Source organism: Poeciliopsis prolifica, unplaced genomic scaffold (genome assembly GCF_027474105.1).
Source record: "Poeciliopsis prolifica strain line A6 unplaced genomic scaffold, Auburn_PproV2 SCAFFOLD050, whole genome shotgun sequence".
NCBI classification, from domain to species: Eukaryota; Metazoa; Chordata; class Actinopteri; order Cyprinodontiformes; family Poeciliidae; genus Poeciliopsis; species Poeciliopsis prolifica.
The window spans coordinates 3,640,185-3,658,206 of record NW_026562425.1 but is presented as its reverse complement, the minus strand read 5'-3'; the positions used below and the strand labels follow the sequence as shown (position 1 = coordinate 3,658,206).

General features: G+C 37.7%; 1 protein-coding gene across 1 annotated transcript in view; it reads right to left on the bottom strand.

Moving 5' to 3' along the window:
• The window catches only part of insra (insulin receptor a), a 56,049-nt gene that overhangs the window by 14,395 nt on the left and 23,632 nt on the right, over positions 1 to 18,022 (bottom strand). Inside the window, exons 3-8 of the mRNA XM_055058203.1 lie at positions 10,194 to 10,518; positions 5,919 to 6,058; positions 5,518 to 5,662; positions 5,077 to 5,291; positions 2,825 to 2,951; positions 1,675 to 1,916 (exon numbers count right to left, since the gene is read on the bottom strand). Coding sequence (XP_054914178.1) covers positions 1,675 to 1,916; positions 2,825 to 2,951; positions 5,077 to 5,291; positions 5,518 to 5,662; positions 5,919 to 6,058; positions 10,194 to 10,518 — 1,194 coding nt within the window. The remainder of the gene's footprint in view (positions 1 to 1,674; positions 1,917 to 2,824; positions 2,952 to 5,076; positions 5,292 to 5,517; positions 5,663 to 5,918; positions 6,059 to 10,193; positions 10,519 to 18,022) is intronic.

Genomic DNA, 18,022 nt, shown 5'->3' with positions numbered 1-18,022 from the left:
AATACAAAAGACTTTAAATTGCTAATCTCTGTTTTTACTCTGCTGTACATTTATAGTTTAGATGATTTTAGCCTGAAAGTCTTAACAGATGATGTGGGAAGCATGTGTAGCTGCACTATGCAATATGTAGTGTGTGTGTGTGTGTGTGTGTGTGTGTGTGTGTGTGTGTGTGTGTGTGTGTGTGTGTGTGTGTGTGATTGAGCACTACATGTTCTGAGATTTACTGCCCCCGTGTTCTGACGTTCCTCCATGACAATGCGACGAGCTGGTTTGACCGCATTGTCAGACAAGGTTTCATCAGCGCCAACTTATACTTAATGACAGCTTTGCCCTTCCAATGAGGAATGTTGGTGAGACGCGACAGCGACCAGGAACCGGGAGCAGTCGCCAAACGGGCACAAAACAACGCTCCCCCGGCACGGCTGGCTGGCCGCGGCGTCGCGGCTGGAGATTTGTTTTGTGCGAGCGACTGCTGTCATGTTTGATGCGGTTTGCAGGGAAGGAAATATATTTTTTCTCAAAGGAAGACAGTCAGACAGGTCACAGTGTCTGTAATTAGGCCGAGCTGCACGAGGCAGGCTCAGTGGGTGGCAGGGTACATGAAGTTACAGAGGAACCGAGGTTTGGTTAGACACCTTGCATGAGGTGGAGTCTTGTCAGGTCAGCGGCAAAAATAACCATCCAGCTTCCTGTTCCCTGTTTGTCTTATTTTTGTTTTAAAGCAACAAACTACCAGTTTGTGAATTTCATCAAACTAGACCTGCAACTAAAATTTTTATTCAACCACTTAAGCTTATTACCTACAATTTTAGAAATATATCAAAAGATGCAAATAAACTAATAACTCAATTCATTTTTAAATAAGAAAAATATTTTATTGCCTACATCCCAGTAGCAGCGTTCCTTTAGTGATGATTTGTAGCGAACGATGCATCTGCATAAACATGTGAGAATCTTTTCTGCTTCATTCAACATCAGTCCAGTTTAGTGCTCATCTAATTGATGTATTTTAGATTAACATATTAATAATTAGAAAAATAGGTGATTTTTTTTTTGTGTGTGTGTGTTTACACAGTTTTAACCAAGTGAAAGTAAAAGTACGCAACTGCAAGAGATTTCTGTAAAACATATTTATAGTCAATGGTGTTTTTTATCTTTAAAATGCTAAATATGTATATTATGGGCCTGGCGGGGCACCAGGCTTTACTTGTGTCCCCACCAGGCTCATCATTGCTTATTTATTTTAGTTCTTTAAAAATGTTTGCATTTTGTTGTGTTCAGATATTAATCTTCCAATCTAATCTTCCAACAACATGTAATTATTAAGTGATATTTAAAAATTTTCTGTCAACGTTAAACATTTTTTTTAACTTAAAAACACGGCGGGCCGCTGGATGAATGACTGCTGAGCGCCCCAAACACACGGCTTAGCACGTTTTCTGGGTGGAAACCTTGGAAATGTATATATTTGTTACTTTTTGAGTCGGTATGCTCCAGTTAATAGTTAATCAATTACTAAATTAGTTGATTATTTCAGGAATCGATTGATCACGATTAATTTGATTAATTGTTTCAGACCTACTTTTGATGTTTTGATGGTGTATAAAATTATCTCACAAAAATTACATCAAGACAGGAAAGAAAAACAATCAGAACCATTTATTTGAGTCTTACTGGTGGCATTTGTGCGAACGTAGATGATATCGCTCTTGGCCCCGTGGACCTGATGCTCGTCGGACGCGGAGAGCTGCGTTTTCACCATGATGGCGTACTGCGTCCACGGCTTCAGCGGCAGGATGAGATGACCCGGCTCGACCTGGTCTTTGTCTCGGCGCGGCGGGTCGACGTCAGCGATCACCCAGCTGTTTGAGCCGCAGGCGTCCTGCCCGTCAAACTCCGTTACGTTCTTAAAAGGGCTGCACCCATCAAAAAAAAAACAATATAAAAATGAAGCTCAGTGAGTGTTTTACATGGGGAAGGAGGCTGGGATTTAATATGTTTTACTGCAATTTGTGAGCAGTTATTGAATTAATCAGAAGAAAACATCTGATGACTTGTGTTGTTAAACTTTATATATTATTCAAGGGAGCTGAGTGGTGTACAATTTGTATAAAATAGAGGATATATTAAAAGACAGTTGTCATCAAAAGAATTTATGGAAGAGGATAAAAAGAGGATTTTTATGTTTTATGTTTTTAAACACATTTCTCTCTGAAACACCCGGTTCACCTGACTGGCTGGTCCAAGAACAAAACTCTAATTTAACAAAAGAAATTGTATAATATATAAGATAACCTGTATTTTGATTACAAAGATCAAAATTGTGTTTGAATGTCCAGCATTTTCAAGGAGTTTATACAAAAATCAAGCAGGTACCAAGCCCTCAAAACACATAATCGAAATTCAAGCAGTCCAAGCACTTTTAAAGTCCCCAGGCTTTAGCATTTATTTAAAAATATAAAATATTATATCAATCGTTTAAACATGGAGAAACAAAAGTGGAAGGAAGGAAAGAAGGAAACACAAAGATGGAAAATAATAAATAGGAATGAAGGGAAGATGGAAGAACTGGAGGGAAAGAAAGGAAGGAAGGAGACAACAAAGGAAAGGAGGATGAGAGGTAAAAATGAAAAAGATAAAGCCAAATTAGACAACAGGAAGGAAGGACACAAGTTTATTCACTTCCACATTTTGGGGGTTTTAAGAATCAGAACTGATTTTAGAAATGACAGAGTTTCCACAACGCTGAGCTTTTTTTTCCCCTTTCACTACGAATCTGAAATAACCACCGTCTGGTTCTGCTCCCGCCTCCAGGCGGACTTACGCTTCTTTGTAGAGAACCATGAAGCCCAGCAGGTCTCTGAAGTCCGGAGGCCAGAACGGTTCCCACTTGATCATGATCTTATCGCTCATGGTTTTGATCTGGGTGAACTTCAGCACGTGGTTCTCACCTGGAAAACAAAGTGGGACAACAATTTGCTCAGAAAATGGCAGCAAAAATATTTGTGTTTATAGATTTATTTGACATTTGTCACCTGCAGATTTTCAATAATTTTTTTCCCATCTCCATAAATCATAAGGATGCAGATTTTTTTTTTTCACACTGGCGCTATAGTATTTAGATTAAACTGCCTTTCAAAGGCTTCTAGAAAACGTAAAAAAAAATGAAATGCAGTAAAAAATCAGCACAAATGTTTCAATACCTTGGGAAGTCCTACTTATTTCCCCACTTATTTTAGTATAAAAACATTCCTGTCAATTTTTAGAGAGATTATTTCTTTTTTTGTCTTCTTAGAAATCCATATGTTTGACAATATTCTAAGAAAACAGTAAGAAAGCTTCTTATCGCCGCTACAAAGAAAAGAAAATGTCTTGCTATGTGCAGCTGAGCGGAAAAATTTGCTCCAGCCTAGTGACCTTCACAGCTGAGATCCTTGTTGTTCAAGTAAAGGTCAGATGGAAACCAAGTTTAAGAATTTCTACAAGCAAAAATTTGAAAGAAGACGATCAAGACTGAACAAATTAAAAATACTGTTTTGATTACTACAGCATCAACCTGATGAAGCCTGTCTAAATGTCATTCTTCAGACAATTTATCCTGGTTATTCTCTCTGAGAAAAGAACATTTCTGATTTATTTTTTACCTGAGTTAGCCGTCAGCCTCTTACAGACAACTCCTTCTTTAAGCAAGGCATTTCTTTGGAGGGATTACTGTCAAAACTTTGTGCTTCAGCGCTGATTGAGTGTTTTGTTACGTTTTTCTCTCCCAGCTGGAACCAACAATCCTGCTGCAATCGTCATCGCAACGGTGCAACTCTAAAACTTCTTTCACGGACAGAAACGACCGGGATTTTTTATGTCCAATCATTTGTCAGACTGGAATTGAATTCACTGAGATATATAGTGTTTTTTTTTTTATAAGTACATAAAACAAAAGAAACATTAAGAAGGGATACAACAAAAATCTTAAACTTTCAGAGTGAATATTTTCAAATTTTGCCACAAGACGAGCATAAAACAGCACATTTTATTGGGATTATTCTCGGTAGAATCATGTATAATCCCAAAAATTACAGCAGCCTGAGGTTATAAAATAACAACACAAGGTTTGAACAACTCACAGAGAGAAAATGGAAAAGATGGTGGCAAAACTGCAAAACTACCAACACATGATTATCTAAACGGACAGCGAAGCAACTAGGAGATTCTTGGCAACTCTGGAGGAAGCCGCAGAGATTCACAGTTAAGTGCAGAAATCTGTCCTGACAACTATCAGTCATGCACTTCACCGATATGACCTCCAAACATTTTCAGATTGTTGCCACTTTTGGTCAAAATTGTAGGTGTAATAATATTTGGTGGCGTCTCTGCACAGCCAATTTGAAGATGAAACCTATTTCTTCAAATACTGGAGTAAATGGGAGAAAGACTTCAAACCATACATGCCAGAAATAATTGAGAATATTATTGCAAAATGAGGAAGAATAAAAATGTAGAAAGGATGTGACTTGATTCTACTTTTTATTCTATTACCAAGATCAACTTGATCAATCTACTGCAATGTTGGTCTATAGTTTCAAACAATGCTACACTTGTCATAGTCCAATACTGTGTGAATTTTATTTGTTTTTTACGAGCTTCATTTCTGTTTTTACAAACAAAAAATAGATAGAGACAGAAGAGAGAGAGAGTGTTATGTGCAAATAGGCTGTGGAATGAGAACTGAAGAAAACAAAATAACAAAAAATAGTGAAAAAAAATGAAAAGAGAACCATGTCTTATTATCTTTCATCTTCTTGGGTGAAAGACTTCCTGGTCTGTAACATAAAATCCCCAAAACATTTAGGGAAGTTTACAACATGCTAATAAATAAAGACGTTCAAGGGAAAGGAATACTTTTGCACGGTTTTCCACTGTGCTGCTTCTTCTTAGAAAAACAAAATCAGTGTAAATGTATCCAGGAAGTTATCTACAAACACAAGACAGGAAGCGACCTTTATAACAATAACAGCTGTGCCAGGCGTCAGTGTGTGTCGTCTGATACAACAGTCACGTCTGCAGACTGCGGTTCCTTACATGAAGCCTGGTCTCCGTTGGTCTTGGAGGCGATTTCATTATTGGCCCGTCGCTCCTTGGTTCCCGTCACCTCCTCCATCTTGCGGATCTCAGACATGCAGAGCTTGGAGTTGTAGTGGAAAAACATGCGGCCCTGCAGGATGATCAGCTTGTGTTTGGACCAATCCCAGAGCTGCCGCAGGTTCTGGTTATCCAGGGCGTAAAATGAATAATTCCTGGAAAACAGAGCATGAACTCACAGTGAGCATTGAAGGCTATATCTGACTGCAGCGCTTTAAATAAGAAACATCCACCACAATTTCTGGACTAAACTTTGTTTTTCTTTTTGAGAGGTCAAACCAAAAGTACAAACAAAGACATTCTGAAAAGGTCAGGCTGTCTACTTTTAACTCATAATTACAGGAAGAGGCTCTGAAATAGTTAAGGACGAGGGAGAATTACCCGATTTCCTGTTCTTCTCCGCGAATGAGGCGGAGTTTGCGGAAAAATGAGAGGGATACGAGAGCGTAGGACCGTCGAACTGTGAGGTAACCAGTGATCTCCTCCAGCTGGCCCAGGCTGGCCTCCAGCTCAGCTGCAATGTTGTCTAGAAAAAAAAACAAAAAAAACATTGAAACAAATCCTAAAGCAAGAAAAGTGAGTTTTTAGTGGCAGTAGAGACAATTATTCAACCGTAACTGGACATAAAGAAAAGGGGAAGGACAACACATTTGTTTTAATATCAACTGTATCTTTAATATGTTTTGTTTTCTAGCTGCTTGACTGGATGCTCTTGACGTAGCCTCTTTGTTTTGGCTGACGTGTAGCCATGCGACACAACCAAACGGACCGCAGGTACTCACTTCCTCCCCGCAGGTTGATGACCAGGCTCCCATTGAGGACGGTGCAGCCCCTCAAGGCCTGGGCGGCAGTGACAGAGTCCACCGTCTTTAGACCCATGCATACTTTGGGACAGGGTCCTGCGCAGGGCGTGCAGCTGAGACTAACAAGATACCAAAAAAAAAAAAAAAAAAACATTAAATCAAGGAGTTTAGAAAATATCCAATAGCAGAAGTGTATGCTAACCCGAGTACCTCTTTTAATAGTTCACCAACGAGTATCTTATTTACACTAGAGCGCAAAGTGAGAGTGTTTTTGACTCAGCAAAATATGCCAATTATTTATATCTGACTTAAAAGATAACTAGAGTAAGTCTGTTGCAATTGAACTAAAGTACTATAACACAGACTTTGAAATAGTGTTGATTTATAAATCACTGAACCAATTAGCACCAAAATACATAAAAGATCTGCCGTTGGGATATATTCTGATCAATAATTAGTCAATTGCTAAATTAGTTGACGGTTATTTCAATAATGATTGAACATTGATAATTTCAGCCTGAACTGTGATTACCACTTTCATGTTCAGTTGAAGTCAATTTTATTTGAGTGTAAGAATAGATTTGTTCTTAAAAATGGTGAAAAACTGTGGTTTCGTTTAAATTAAAAAAATATATATATATCTAATTTGAAAATACTTTATTTGTCCCAAAGGGAATTTAATCTGTGGATGTAGATTGATAAAATAGTGGTAAACGGTGGATGCAATATGTCAACAAATCAAAAGTTGTTGCAACAATGAAAGTGAGCAGCAGCTGATCTGCGACGTGCTGCGAGCCGTAGCGATGTTGTAACAGTAGATCAGATTAACAAACAGCTTCCAACAGCAAAACAAGCGTCTCATGTGATGAAATTTTTAAAAAACGCCAGGCGGAAATAAGCCTTTCTATCTTCCACATAGCAAGCATTGAGCATTGTTTATTTACTTAGTGCATAACTTCCCTGAACCGTCTTGACCCTTTTTGCTTTTTTCCTTACTCTCTGGTGCCACATCTGCACTTTTACTGACTGCGGGGAGAGCACCGCTCATCCTAACAGTGAGCCAAAAAGGGGAACAGAGACAGTCACAGTGCGAAAAGCCGAGGCTCTGAGTCCAAATGGGTTCACTACAGGTCGACAGTAGCCTGGAGGTTCAGATGTACAGGCTTTGTTGATTCATTTCCCTGGTAAAGCAAGAGCAAATCTGCCCAGAGAGTGGCTACTACCTATGCTAGATTTTGAGCGGTTTTATTCTGGAGACAGGAAAAAAATCTATAGCTTATCTCCAAAACCTGGCAAAAATAAACTAAACACTTCAGTTTAATATGTGATCATAAAAAGAGGCTTTACCCAACATATATGGGTTATTATTAAATTTTTTCCAAAGATTAGCTTTACACTTCAGAAGCTCAACGCTGAGAGGAATGAGTATTTTTTCTGTCTGAAGAAAGGCTGCGCGGGCGCTGCGTCTGCTCTCTAGCTGCTTGTCAGGTGTGAATAAGCGCCATGTGACTCTTTAGACGTGAAGGTGCACACTGTTCAAATGGGAGATTATGTACTCTGCAAATCCTCTGTGGATTAATAAAGGTTAAACACACATAACGTCACAAACAACCAGAGCACAATGGCTTTTCCTCGTCACAGCTCTGAGCGACGGCTTGTCTGGTCTTCGCCGCTGCAATCAGCTTGTAAACAAACCTTTTTATTTCCTGCAGAGAGCCAGAAGACCTAACGAAGACTCTAGTCAGAGTAAATAGCGCGTCTGTCACATTCTGCTGGTGTCAAGACATTCATGATTTACAGAATTCACATTGATTTTTTTTCCAGGGCAAAATTCCAGATTTTACCAGATTCCAATTTCAGGAATTCTGAATTGTTTTTGGTTTTTAGGTACAAATAAAGTTAAAAATTAATTTATGACAGATTAACGAACATACTACAGGATTTATATATGTATGCATGTACGGATCTTTATTACCACACAATAAAGTTTTTTAAGTTTTAAAAGTTTCCCATATTTATTCCCACCAGATGAATCCTTAAATCAAACTTCTTCCTTGTCCTCTCAGCCACTGACAAACTGGCTCTGAAAACAGAAATAAAACCCCCGAACATGTCAGCATGACTCCTGACTGCGATACGAGGACAAACGTCTGAACATAACAGGCTATAAACGACTGATCCATTGAAAGCAGCCTTCACGTCTCAGTAGCTGCATTTGCATACCACTCGATCTCTGCAATGCAGACACCTGCAGACCAGAGAGCGACACCAAAACGAGGAACAGTGAGTCAGAAACACAGATGTGCCAGTCTTCCTGCACTGCTGCAGCGCTCTGACCTCACTGTTAGTTTCTGTGTGCAAAAACAAACAGCGCTTTGGGGACTTTCAGGTCCTTCTGTTACAAACATGAAGCAGGGGTTTATAGTTCATATTAACAAAATAAGCAACGTTTTCAATTCCAAAACCCTTTTAGCTGCTAAATTATTGAATAAATAGGCACATAAGCTCAACAACAAGGATACTTATTGCTGTTCTGTTATTCAACCATAAAATTTGCAAAAATGTATCATCTTTGAGAAAATGATTCTCTAGAAATATAAACTGTGGATGCTAATCATGCTTAGCATTTAGATGCTATTTTAGGCTTAAATAGTTTTGTTGACAAACACATTTTGTTTTGCAAAATTGGCACACAGAAAAAGTATTTTCCAACCTTTCATCAGATTGTGTTTTCAAGCAAAAATTAACCCCTGGTGGGGGAAGAAAGGTGGATTTGTTCATCACTATTGTTTGCAGACGTCACTTGTGCGTCAGATTGACAGATCGACCAGATAACATTACATAAAGGTTCCAGTTCAGGACTTTTCTATGTAAAACTTACAAATAAATAAAAATCTATTAAATTAATTGTATTTAGCTCATTAAGAGTCCTGGCCCTAGTTAATATAAATTTTACCATGAACTGGTTAAAGACTTTTAAGAAACTTTAAGCTTTAATACGGTTTTTTAAATATCCTTTGAGGTGTTTTCCTGGTATTTCTAAAAATGGAAAAATAAATATTAATTTAATTTTAATATTAAAATTAATATATCATATGAAAGTGATATGTGTGGGAGTGATATGTGTGGGAGTCGGAAGTGGGCCTTGTTTTCTATAGCAGAGTACAAACGGAGCAGTTTTCAAAATAAAAGGATGATAGCTTTGTTTCAGTTTAGTGATACATTAGTTTTTCATCCTAAAAATGGAGAGATCTCTGTTACTAAAAGAGAGGAGAGGAGAAACAGCATGAGAGAGGACGCTGGTGAGAGAATGATCTGTTTCCATGCTAATCGCCGACCCTCAGCTCAGTCTGCAGCTTTTTCACTGATGCACTCACGCTATTGGCCGTGTAATTTTGCGTCATCGAGGTCAAAGTTCAAGAAATTTCTGACAACACTGTGCAGACTTCAGTGACTTGGAGGGTTGATCAACGCCAAGTATAGTCAGAACGCTGTGTGGCGCATTGAACCTCAAACAAATGAGGTTCAATGTTTCTTTCTTCCATCTTTATTTTCCTCCCTTTTCTTTTTATCTCTTATTTTCCCTTGTAGTTTTGCACCCTTCTGTTCATTTTGTCTTTCTTTCCAGATTTCTTTTAGCATCTTTGTGTCCCTTTTTCAGTCTTTCATTCTACCATTTTCTTGTCATCTATCCTTGTTTTACAATCAAACCTATTCCTGTCTTTGCAGGATTTTTGTCCATGTTTCATTGCATTTTTCATTGTTTTTCCAATTTTCTTTCTTTTGCCGTTTTTCTATTTGTCGTTTTCGTTACTCATTTTTATTTTCGTTCCATCTCTTTTCTTCTCTGCACTGTTCTTGCAGTTAAAATACAGTTAAAACAATCTTTCAAAAAAATATAAATATGGGAAATACAAATTATAATACTCATCTCACAACCTGACAATCTTTGTTTTCCTTTTTCAATGGTTCCTTCTGTGATTTTCTTGCCATCTTTTTTTTTCACTTCAGTCATATTTAATTTATATATTTTAAATTTCTTTTGCCCCACTTCTGTTCTTTTTGATCACACATCAAACACAAGTGATGTAAAAAAGAAAAAGCACACATTTTGACTTAAAACAACCCTAGTTACGGAGCAAAGATGCAAAATAAAATGTATTCTAAAGCAGCATACAACGCACACTTCACTGATTAAACATCTTTCCTGCAGGCCATCAAGCAGCCATCAGACCGTCTCGAGTGTCCACTTACGTGGAGGAGTTGCCTATCGAGTAGCCAGAGGGACACTCTGGGATGCAGGCACCGTTGTGGATGACGTATTCGTAGCAGTCAGGGCTCTTTTCCTGCTTGCACCTGTTGTGCAGATCCTGGCAGAAGGCGAGGGAGACGCAGCGCCAGCCCTTGTAGGTGAAGTAGTTTTCTGGGCAGCGCTCCACGCAGCTGTCCTCGTGCAGGAGGCCGCGGCAGGCCACGCAGTGCCTGGGCGAGTTGGGGCTCAGGCAGCCGCCCAGACACTGGTAGTGGCAGCAGGCGTCGTTCTTGGTGCAGGCCCGGTGTGTGCAGTTAATAGGACACACTGCGTGGAGAGGGGAGAGACATTCAGTTTAGACGGAGCAGGTCCAGGGGAGATTTTAGATCTTGCAGGCCATAAATGTGCATGCGTTATATTTTTAGTTTAAATGTCAATCACAGAAATGTTACACGGTAAGATCTTTCCTTCAACAGGAGAGAAATCCCTCACACGGCATAAGGCAGAGGATCATCTGTCATGTGGCAACAAGCGTACCAGTGGTGCAACCCAGACAGCAGGGGTCCACCACTGGTCATTAAAGAAGCACATACTTATCCAGAACACTGGTGGTCAGTAAGAACAAACTGCAAACAGTATTTAAAGCAGAGGTGTCCAAAGTGACCCTCGGAAAAATTGTGGCTCTCAGAGTCGAGCTGGGCGACAGATTGAAACGTTTTATTGCAATATTTTCATGTGATAATGGTAAACATGTCAATAAGAACGATTTATTTCTTCTTTTGTAGGTAACTGAATGGCTGTGAATGCATTAAGTAATTTTATTTCTATAGCACATTTTCAGATACAAGGCAATTCAAAGTGCTTTACATAAATTTGAAAAAAATTCAACAAAACAACAATCCAAGGAAAGAGCAATAGAAGAAAAATAAGTTTGTCCTAATTCCTGTTTTGGGTCAAGTGAAAAAATGAAGTAGATCTTCATGTTATAAGTAAAGTACTTCATAATTTATAAGCTACAAGGAGTTTCTAGGTTATAATATAATTACACAGCAATTATAGCCCAGAAGGCACAAATAATGCTCTTGAGAAACATTCCCATTTGTAATCACATAAATAAGAGAGACTTGTTTCACTAAACTCCACACACCAACTGTATTTAATCATATTTTTAAATTTATTGAGAGTTGTTAATGCTCTTGTTGAACAAACAGTTTTGGCGTAGCTAAAAGAGGCCACAAACCTTTAAGATCCTTCAACCTACTTTGAGACGATTCCTTTTACAAATATGGAGATAATCAGGCCTGAGTGTGGCTGACAAGACTGATCCAAAAACAATCCGGGTAATTTCACTGAATATATGATTTATTAGAATTTGAATTATCTGGTCACATACTGTCAGGTAGGTTGTGACTGTTTTCTTCCCCCTTATAGATGAAATCCTGACATATGCCTGTTTGATTTTAAAATTTGTTTGAAGACCAGAAAAACTTAAATGTAACAAAAAAAAAATCATCAGTTATTTAAGGCCTAAAATTAGGAGTTTGGGGATTTTCTGGATTTTTTAAATATCTTGTAGATGCTTACAATAAATCAGTTAATTGAATGATGAATTAAAATAAAAATGTCCATTAACATGATTTATATTTTTTCATCTTTTCTCTCTCTTTCTCTACTAATCACTGGATGATGAAAGTCTTCAGTCTGATGTCTCAACAAGCCCTTTTTTGAAGGACAATTCTGTGTAAAAAGCCTTCATAATTCATCTTATTTGTAGTTTCTGTAGTTTTATTGATCTATTTTGTATATTTAAAACTTCCAGTTCCAGTGTTAAATGTTTGAATTTGAATTTAAAGGTTATTGATCTTTATCGTTTATCGCAATAACTTCTGGGACAATTTAATGTCCAGCTAAATGTGCAACAGACCAATTTGTTATCACTAATTCACACTGTGGCTGTTGCAATAAAAAATAAATCAATTAATCACATGCTAAATTAAAACAAACTCAATAACTTTCCTTTGTATGACTTATTGTTTTTCTTTTCTCTTTTTTGGTAGAAACAATTCTACCCAAGCTGCATTTTTTTAAGGACAATTTTGTTAGCATAAACTTAATATTTTATTTTCTTGATTCTGTTTATATACGGTAGTTTATATTTTTAAATAGTCTTCCAGTTCCAGTGTTAAATGTTCATCAAAATTTAAAGTTTATTGATGTTTGAGAATGTGTCCTTGCGTTTTTATGTCATTGCCATTATATCACTTGAAAATTGTCTCAGAAAAACAATATTATCATTTATCGCAATAAATTCTGGGACAATTTATGGTCCAGAAAAAATTGTTACCGTGTCAAGCCTAATTAACATTGTTTTTTAGTACATTTAAATTATCTTATGCAATTGGTATCTTTGCTGGAAATGTCACAGTAAATTAAACTGTATTGGTCTTTGTTGGTTTAAAGCTTGACGGTGCACAGAGTGAAACTCTACTGTTGCATAACCTTCAAGCCGCGCTGATTTGCAGGTGGGTTTAGCTAATAGCGACAGAATGCAGGTGAGGACAAAGTGTGCGAGCGTAGATGAAGGATTCACCGACTAACTTGAATGCTAGAGATTAACCTCTCGTCCATGAAAGCCAGATTAAATCTGTTACGCAGTATGTGTTTGTGTGTATGTGTGTGGAGGAGCTGCCAGTCATTGAGGTCAGAGACGGATAACAGGTCAAACCATACATACAGGTGTCTTTGAGACTATAAAAGAGTAAAAAACTAATTTTATGTTTTCAAAAAAGTGGTTTCAGCAAACAGTAGGGACGTGTGTCAAACAGACTCATCATTTGTCCTTCAGAAGAAGAAAACAACAGACTGTCCTCTCCCACTATCTGAGGGAAGCATGAAGAGCTGCAGGAACATGTGTGTGTGTGGAGTGGCAGAAAGAGGAGATTGGCAACATGAGAGGGCGGCGAAGGGGGGAACAGTGGGGCGACGTGGCTGTAAAAACAAATGATATAACCACTGTTCATTTTTCATCTTCACACAAGTTGAAGCTTTTATTTCCCTTTCTATTTGTTTGGAAAGCTGCTCTTAAAGCTGTCCCCACATGCATATTTGCACACAAACATGTGGAGCGCAGCAGAGACTCCCGATCCTCGGCCAGCGCTCCACGCCGCAGCACAGTCCCAGCAGCAGATCCACCCTCAGTCTTAGCCAATGTGTTGACTAGCTGCTGCAGCCAGCCATTCAACTGGTCTCTCCCATCTCCAAGGAAGACAGCTACAACCGTTAACCCTCTCTATTCCTTCAGAGCGAGAGAGGGAGAAGCTGTGAACGGAAAATCTGCCACAAGAGTCGCACAGAAACAAGCCGGCGCTGAATGAAAGCGAGTCTCGCTGCCTTCGCTGTGCTGCACTCATTCACGAGTTTAGGTCTCTATTTACTATGCATGGCTGCCGTAAATAAAGGAAAGCTCCTGTTGAGAAGAACAGAGAGTTCTACAATAATGGGGGTCACGCTCATGTCAAAACAATTATGGTTTGTTATTATGAGGCCGAGCAGCTTCATGCCTCAGTACATTAATCATCTCTCCACTCAGCCATGACTTTAGGAGATTCTTATGGACTCAAATGTAATATTTTCAATTGCATGAACATTTAAAATCAAAGTTTATTGGCTTGGCTGGTGGGGGGTTTTGGTTCTGAATTTGGGCATTTACCATGTAGTGGATTAGAGATGACTCCCTAATTTAATCTAGACAATCTTTTCATTAAAATAAAAAGTAGATTTCACTTACAGTAAACATGACTTAGCTCAGAAGAACGACTTGAAAACAGATTTTTGCGACATAAATCTATTTCCATAGCCCTAGATTTCCTTTTTCATTTTTAGGGAATGAATTTAATGTTTTGAAAAAATCCCAAATTGTGGTTTAAATAATTTGTAATCAGTGTAAAATCATCTGATCCAGGTTTAATACAAATAATATAAATAATCTTTGTATCTTCACTAATGGATTTGATGATTTATTATTTAAATAACTTCAGCACTTAATTAATTAGCCCATAAATATCAAAATTTGTGTGGCACAATGGCTTAGTTTTATTCATTAGATTTATTTTAAGAGCAGTTTTAGATTGTGTGCACCATAGATTTGTAGCCAGAAATTCAGCAATAACATTTCAAATGTATTCTTTGTGCTACTTTTATGCCATTATAAAAAGAAATACAACAATATATTGTGCATACTGGCAATAAAGATTATCTACTGCTTATTGGAAAGGGTCAAAATAATTTTCAACATCCTATTTCTATTCAAATTAAAAATAAAAAAAATTATTAAAATAGTTTAAAGAAGTACTTTGCCGTTTTCTTGATATTTTTGATCCAAAATAAACTTTTTAGTTGACTTGAAATAATTTTAAAGCTAAATCTATAAGTGTTATGAATAAATTTGGACTTAAGTGAATAGCACAATTTAATAAATGCCTCATTCCAAGACCATTCAATGCTAACAAAGATTTTAAAATATTCCTTTTTTAACTTTTTATAAGGCTAAAATTGTTTTCAAAGCATCTCTGTTTATAGTAAAAACATCCGATTCATTTTTGATGTTGAACTAGAATCAAATTATTAAAAAGGAAACAGTGAAATATCCTTTTAGCTTTTATCTCAGCCCCTTTTTTCAGTAATCCCAGCAGCATGATCTGAAAGGAAAAAAAAATGTTACGGTTGATCTGAAAGGATCTTTATTGGTGTTTCTGATTGCAATCCCAGGGGCTGTGTAGTGAATATCAGTTTAAAAGTGCATATCTTCTGTCTTTAAGAGTTTTGAAAACTGAGTAAATTCAACAAAGCTGGGTTTCTGCTAATTTTAATGGAGTTGATATAAACCACTAATTTCCACCATTAGAACTGTCTGTAAAGCTAAAATCACATCTGTAAGTTGATGCTGAGAAGTTATTTGCCATCTTACAACCCGATAGGCTCCAACAGTAACGAAAAGAGTGACCACACTGAAGGAGATGGACTTGTTTTCTTGTGTGCTTGTCAGAAATGCTTTCAGGGTTGAGACCCTGGGGACCTGCGAGAGTGGGGCCAACCCAAGCCAACTTTGATCTTTGTGAATGAGGAGGGGGGCCTTTTGAGGGAATTTCACATTCTTTCCTTTAAAACATGCAAATCTTGAAATACGTGCTAACTTCCTGGATTGTTATTGTAATTAGGCCTGAAGCTGTAACGGTTTAAGGAGAACGGAGGTGTTTTTCCCAGCATTAGTTCACTCCAGTCGGGCCTCGTCAGCATCTTCATGTTTTATCTTCCATTGGTACATTCATCAAGTAACAATAAATCAATGCAAGTTTTCAAAAGAGAGCTGGACTTAGACCAGTTGTCCCTTGTCCTCCTAGTCTGGTTCCACTGACACCGGTCGGGTTCTGACCAATCTCTTGTTATGCAGTTTGTCCAAAGTACAGCAGGATCACATGAAGGCCACGCAAAAAAGCTGCAGAAATGCCTGGCTCCTTATCGCATTAACCGAGGCTTCGGTGGGAAAGGAGGCGGGGAAGGGCTGCAAAATGAGACCCCAATCCCAGAGGCTTCAAAACAGGCTGCAACAACAAACCAATAGCACTTCAGGCTTGAGGCGACCAAGAAGAATACACACTGTTGTCAGCATGAGGGCGAATAAAGCGATCTGTGCCATCTGCCAATATGAGATTCATGAGTTGGGACAAGTAGATAGGCAGAAGAGAGTGCCAAATAACCAAAAATACAAAAAAAAAAAAAGAGCTGAATCTTAAAACACCAAATAAACAGCAACCTTTATGCAATCTTAGATAACTCTGAGCTGAAACTCCTGGATTAAGTCCATAGAAAAAAGGGAGTCTGAGAATTTCACAAACCAGAATGTTTCTGGAGCAATTTTCCTTTTTTTAGTTTTCTTGTAGGGCAGCGATGAAACAACAGCGCACTCAGACTATTTGGGTCGCAATCACTTTGGATCAGAGAACATGGCAAACAGGGACGTGGTGGAGCGCTGGCTGCCAATTAAAATTCCACGGCAATGACAAGGGTAGCATTTAGCTTCTTATGAAAGAAAGTTTTTACTGAAGGCCAGAAGAAAAAGGGTTTTAGGGAGACACATGGCTGAAAAGTTAGAACCTGTGTGAGAAAAGTAATAAACAGAACAGCTCATGTTTGAAGCCTCGTTCCTCACTGAGATGGGTGAAAACAAGACAGATTAGCAGTTTAAACATTGAACTAAATGTTTAAATCCCAGTACATTACTCCAAATGTAGGAGGAAATAGTGATTTTGTTAGTCTGCTCAGACAATAAAACCTAAATATTGGCACCCCACCCTGAGGAGAAACCGTTAATTAAACTCCAGTGAAGTAAATCCAAATACAACACCTTAAACCACAGATGTCAAACTCAAGGCCTGAGGGTCAAAACTGGCCCATTGTAAGCTTTTTATGTGGCCCAAATTACATCAATAAATATGCAAAACATGGCTGATCATCAAATCTCCATATTTTTTCTGATTTTATTGCAATTTTTCTCAAAATTGGTCAAACAACATTGAGTTTAAGTGACTGCTATCTCAGCCTTTCTTGATTTTATAGACTAATTGATACGAGTTTTAAAAAAAAAGCCACATTTAACATCATACATTAGTATAAATTCCTTACAAACATTTCTAAATTGGCACCACAAAATGTGCAATTTTGATTGTAAACCACTAAACAATCACAAAATCCTGGAGGGACAAGTATTTATTGATATCTTAAGAGTTTAATTGGTTTTATCAATATTTTCTGGCACAACCGGCCCTTTAAGAACATTCAGATTTTTAATATGGCCCACACTGATGCCCCTGTCTTATACTAATACAAAACAACTCCAATCATTTTTATTATTTTCTTTAGTCAACATATTCTATTTGTGCTGGCTCATATCTGTTCATAAAACCTAATTTTACTCAGATGAATGTCATTTATCACCTCATGTACACTTTTTCAGTACATGAGCTGGAATACCTCTACCTGTGTATAATTGTTCGGTTTACTGGTTGGCACTGAACTTGAATTTTATTTAATTTAAAAGTCAAGTTTAATTGAAATGTTGCTTACATTTAAATGTAAGTAACATAAAGCCAGTTTTTAAATGATTGTTATGTTACATCATGCAGGATTTCTGAGGGTTTTTTTCTTTTTTGCTGGACGTGATAATGGTGTATTTCCGTAAGTGGGGAAAAGTTTTGACAAAGGACAAGACCCACAATCTTTTTAAACTTCACCTCAAATTACCAGCTAATTGGATTCAACACTCAAAATGTTCTTGCTTTTTTTAACCATCATGTGAGGCAAAATAGCCCAAAAGTTGTCTCATTTGACAATAATCCAAAGTAGGGAGTGAAACTGGGGATTGGACTAGACACACCTGGCTGACATTAAGCTGTTGCAGTGGCTGGAATCTCAATCCCACTGAAACTCCTATCAGTTTTGTTTAAAAACCTGGTTTGTGCCAGAAAGCAAGAACTTTATGACAGCTTGACAAATGGGCAAACCAGAAGCTTGCTTGTTAATAAGCGACATAACGTGAGTGCTTGAGGTGCAACTTGCCTTTATTTTAGAAAGTTTGCAATAAAGTCACAGTGGAGACCATGTTTTTGAATTTCAAATGTATAATTTCAACCTAAAAGCAAGCCAGTTTAAGTTAAACTGTGCCAAGACGAAAATACAACTTTCTTGTTGCATCAGAGCTTTTCCTGCTTGTTTTTGTACAACAGACAAATTTTGCTTCTACCAATTTGGTACCATGTGAAAATAAAATGTAATT